General features: G+C 40.0%; 1 protein-coding gene across 1 annotated transcript in view; it reads left to right on the forward strand.

Moving 5' to 3' along the window:
* The window catches only part of LOC104387663 (chromosome unknown open reading frame, human C11orf24), a 7,248-nt gene extending 2,668 nt beyond the window's left edge, over positions 1–4,580 (forward strand). The window contains exons 2-3 of the mRNA XM_009996446.1: positions 2,154–2,270; positions 3,406–4,580. Coding sequence (XP_009994748.1) covers positions 2,154–2,270; positions 3,406–4,580 — 1,292 coding nt within the window. The remainder of the gene's footprint in view (positions 1–2,153; positions 2,271–3,405) is intronic.
* Positions 4,581–4,810: the final 230 nt, after the last annotated feature.

Here is a 4,810-nt window from a genome sequence, read left to right on the forward strand (position 1 = left end):
CCTGCTACTTTTATCCACAATACATCTGCTTACCTGGCATCTGCTTGCTTTTGGGCATCTGTGATTTCTTTCCAGGAATGGTAGGCTTAAATATGAGGGAAACCAGTTTGGTAGGGTAAGATGTTGGTGTCTGCCTATATGGTTTCCTTTCAAAATAACTCTGAAGAGCTTTTATTGCCTTTTTTTTTTTTTTTTGCTTTTGGGCATCTGTGATTTCTTTCCAGGAATGGTAGGCTTAAATATGAGGGAAACCAGTTTGGTAGGGTAAGATGTTGGTGTCTGCCTATATGGTTTCCTTTCAAAATAACTCTGAAGAGCTTTTATTGCCTTTTTTTTTTTTTTTTTCCCCCTCTCCTCTCTCCTAATTGGAAGTGAACAAAAAGGAGCCAGTGGGTGACATAAATCTTGCACTGGACACATGAGCTGGAGCCTCAATCTAGAGTTGCATCAAAGGGAATACTTAACAGTCCAGCTCAATAGACGTATCTGGTCCTGGGCAGCAACAGCTGGATGCCATCCCAGTGGCAGCAGAAACCAGGGTGCTTTAACCAAACTGACCCCAACAGTCTCTTTTCTGAACTGACAGACTTAAATTTTTACCTAATGCAAGATAGACTGCTGACTTTTTCTTTTCCCCTATCCAAGAAGTGAGAAACATCACAATTTATGGTAGTAGATGATCAATGGTTTTCCACTAACATAGCTTATGGGGCAAGGAACAGGAGATGGGATTGGGAAGCAGGGCACATCCAGATTGTTTTCATTTCTGAAGAGTGGATTTTAATTTCTTGAAGAGCTGCTGCTATACCTTATACACTGTGTGACTGTTGAAGCTTTTCACTTTATTGCTCTTTAAGTACCATTTTTAAGAGACTGAATTATTTCAGTCACTTTCTTAAAATTTTACCAGTCAGTAAAATTCTGCCTCTGCTTGTTTCTTTAGGGCTGTCAAAACATACAGCAGTTGTTGAGGATAGGGATTTATTAAAATTTGTAAATTTTCTACAAGCCCTTTTAATAACTGTGGTAATGTAATTTTTTAAAGGAAAAATTCAAACTTTTCATAACTTTAATCCTTAGTGAAAGTGACTCTCTGTAGATAAGAGCTTTAAATATAGCCATATGTACTATATTGGCATGTTCTTTTCCCTTTCTCACACTTACAACAAAACACAGAAATTAATTTTTCCTACAGTGCACTTAAGACCACGCACTGATGGATAGCTGGTTGGACACATATCTGCTTCATGGCAGACTCAGCACTGTGTTACCTGTCTCTGTATTTCCTTGTTATAGCATGCGTCCCAGAAATTAATTGCATGCTACTGTGATATTACATAAAATCATAGCATAATTTAGACATGAGGGGACCTTTCAAAGGTCTCTGGCCCAAACCTAATAGAGTGTACCACCTCTTTGACCCCAGCCCAGTGTTTGTGTGCCCTCATGATGGAAACTAATAGAGTTGGGGTTTCCTGTACGTTATCTGCTTCAGCCCCTCAAACACCTAGTAGTCTCCCTAGGACTTGCTCCAGTATTTTAATACTCTTTATGTATTCTGAGAAGCCTGAAAGTGGGCACAGTGTTTGAGATGTCTCTTCAGTGCTGGTTAGAGGACATTCATTCCTTCCTTCAAAGCTTGGTTATGGTTATGTAGACATACCCTAAAAGAAGTTTAAAGGGATGTCAGGAGACATCCTGCTGTGATGAGTTTATAATGCTGGGATTTGACATACTAAAATACAAATTATTTGATGGCCTCTGTGGCTAATGTTATCATGGCTCATGGAATGAAGAGTAAATTTCTGTGTAACTTCAAGCTCTGAGATGAGAGCTGTCTCTTATGGGTGATGAGATGGGTGTCTTTTCAGTTTCAGCTCACTTTTTTTTTTTTTCTCATTAAGACATCTAGAGGAATGCTAGCATTTAGTTGGGTCCAAACTGTAGTGTCTCTAAGCAAGTTCACCAGATGGGTGTGTGAATTGCTGCCATTAGGAGTGGTTAGTACCAGAAGATAAGCAGGTAGGTAGGTTGCTATATTGATTCCATTGGAATTTTCACTAAGGCTGAGTCAGGATCCTTAAAGTCCAGAACCATGAAACAGTGTGTCCAGTATACTGTGTGTAGCGAGACATTTTCTTTGCTGTTTTCAGGTAACCATCACTGTAATTGGTCTGCACCCTACCAGAATCGCTGCATCCTCTTGCAGTGTCACCAGCTGAGTGTATGCCAGAATGCCAGAGAACAAGACATCAAATATCTGCTTGGAGGTAATGCCATCATTTAGGCTTGTTCTAAATCCAGGTTCCTGGTCCTTTTGCTTTAAATGCCTGCATTTAGATCTTGCCTGGCTTTCAGCTGAGGGAGATGGGTTGTAAAATGCCTGCAGGATGATTCTGTAAGTATAGTCAATTCACTGGAAAAACTGTTTTCACTACCCTTGTAAGGTCTCTGGAACCTACATGTGTATGATGGGTCTTTGACAGAGTAACAGTTTCTCTTCACGTAGAAGACATAATTTAAGTCATTTGTACTCCATGTGCTGTCCTTTGGAAAATAAAGGCATAACAGATGTATTTATATTTTTTAAGAGAAAGGAAAATGTCTTTATGTTATTTTTTTTTCTGAGATTGCTAGGATTTTGCACCAGAGGTAACAAGCTGCTTCTGTAATCAGAGCATCGTTAGCAGAAATTGAACATGGTTATTTTCCAGTGCCATGCGCTTCAATTTTAATTGACAGAATAACAAGATGAAGCTTGTTGATAATTGGAAAATCAGTCTTCTAAAGTATGTTTCAAGAGTTGGCTGTACCCAAGTTGGAAAAGAGAAAGTTCTTTTGGGTTGGCAAAGGTTTCTCTGCAACACAGCAACCAGACCTTTGATAAGCAGAAGGGATTTCTGTTACTATAAATCCAGATCACTAATTATGAAGGAAATTCTCCTGAAGTATGAAGATGTACGTAGAGATTTTCAATCAGTTTTGAGAGCTGAGTATTATGAATCTAAGTGCAAAGACTTTGTCAATGCTATGTAACTTGAAAGAACAAGTCTTCTCAGGAGCTTGCATTCATAACTCTGCTCCTGTTGATAATGTGCTTCTGCATTGTAGCTCTACTTCATTACTCCCCTTTTCTGGAGTTAATTCCCTGGTTGGGCAAATACTAGAGATCTGTGTCAATAAAAAAAATCACCACCAAACAAAAAACCACAACCCCAACAAAAAGAAAATCTCAAGGCAGCATCTTGAGTTTTCATGTTCTTGCTGACTTTAGGAATGATTTATTCCACTTGTACTACATATACTGCAGAATACGTGTTCTGGTTTGCATGTTGGGGATATGAGGTCAGATTTGAGCTTGACAGTTTTATTCTTATGAAACCCATTGGTTTTCTCTTTTTGAAGAAATTGTTGGTGGGAAGAGGGAAACAATTTTGTTTCGTCATCAAACCTACCCACAGAAAAAGAAGAGGATGGTAAAAGTACAGGTTGACCAACACAACGTAGAAAACTTGGTTTTCTCAACTGCTCGGACTCAGAAGATTCACTTGAGGCATTTAGTTGAGGTTAAGAATGAAGATGTAACAACAAATGGAAGAAAAACAATTGCAAGCAATGCAACCAGCACCACAGCAACCACCACCACTGCCACGGCCATAGCGATAAGTGTTACACATGCAGCTGTTCTCACTACAGCTTATCAAACAACTGTCAAAGCCTCAAATGTCCCTGGAGATTCTGATCTCCTTGCTGAAGCCGTGTCATCCTCTGCCACTTCTCCCACTTCTGGTAACATCCCTGTTTCTACTTCCAGCAATGTCACAAAGCTTGTGACCACCACTGAAAAATCAGGACATAGTAGCTCTGTCTCAGGATTGTCCCCCATGTCTGCTGCTTCTCCTCTCAGTGTAATTTCTGAAGCAGGTACTCCAAAGCCTCCAACAGACCAGTTTAACCCAGCCACCACCAGCACTCCCCACTCTAGTAGCCACGCCACTGTTGGAGCTGGCCTGAATACACCAAGCACGACATTGACCACTTTCATCCCACAGGATGCAGGAATGTCTTCCACTGCTTCCACTCATGCCATGGCACTCAGCCCCTTGGAGGATTCACACTCTGTGAATTCACTGCCTGGCATTACATTGCTATATCTAGAACCAGAAGCAAGTACAGCCACAACATCCTTGCATAAATCAGCTTACATTCTGGGGTCTACAAGAGGTGCCATGGTTTTAACTACTGCCTCTACAGCAAAAACTACTACTGTGAGAGAGATAAAGTCAACATCTTACATTTTTTCAACAACTGTGACCCCAGCAGTTGCACCCAAAGCAACAGTTTCAGGCTTTGAAGAAACTCAGAACACGGACAGTGAGTATCTTCTCATTGCTGCCGAGCCCTTAACTCAGTACTTAGTGGATAAAAGCTTGCTTCTTGGATTACTTTTAGTTGGTACATTTTTTTTTATAACTGTTGTAGTTCTTTCCCTTATGCAGACCTATGAGAGATACAGGAGGAAGGATTACACACAAGTGGATTACTTGATCAATGGAATGTATGTGGACTCAAAGATGTGAAATGGTGGGGATAAAACAGTGGGCAGAGATATGGAGAGAGATTGAAAGGCTGCCCGACTTGTTTTTTTCTCCTATTTGCCTATGACACAAACTGAAAGTGCTTCCAAATTTACTTCTGGTGCAGTTGAGGAAAAATGCCATGTACTCTATTAAGATTTTAAAAAAACCAATTTTTTTATTCAATTGTGCAACATGTTGCTGTGAAAAAAAGTTGTAATTTTTAAAACTCC

The sequence above is a fragment of the Chaetura pelagica genome, unplaced genomic scaffold (assembly GCF_000747805.2).
Source record: "Chaetura pelagica isolate M959 unplaced genomic scaffold, ChaPel_1.0 scaffold74, whole genome shotgun sequence".
NCBI lineage: Eukaryota > Metazoa > Chordata > Aves > Apodiformes > Apodidae > Chaetura > Chaetura pelagica.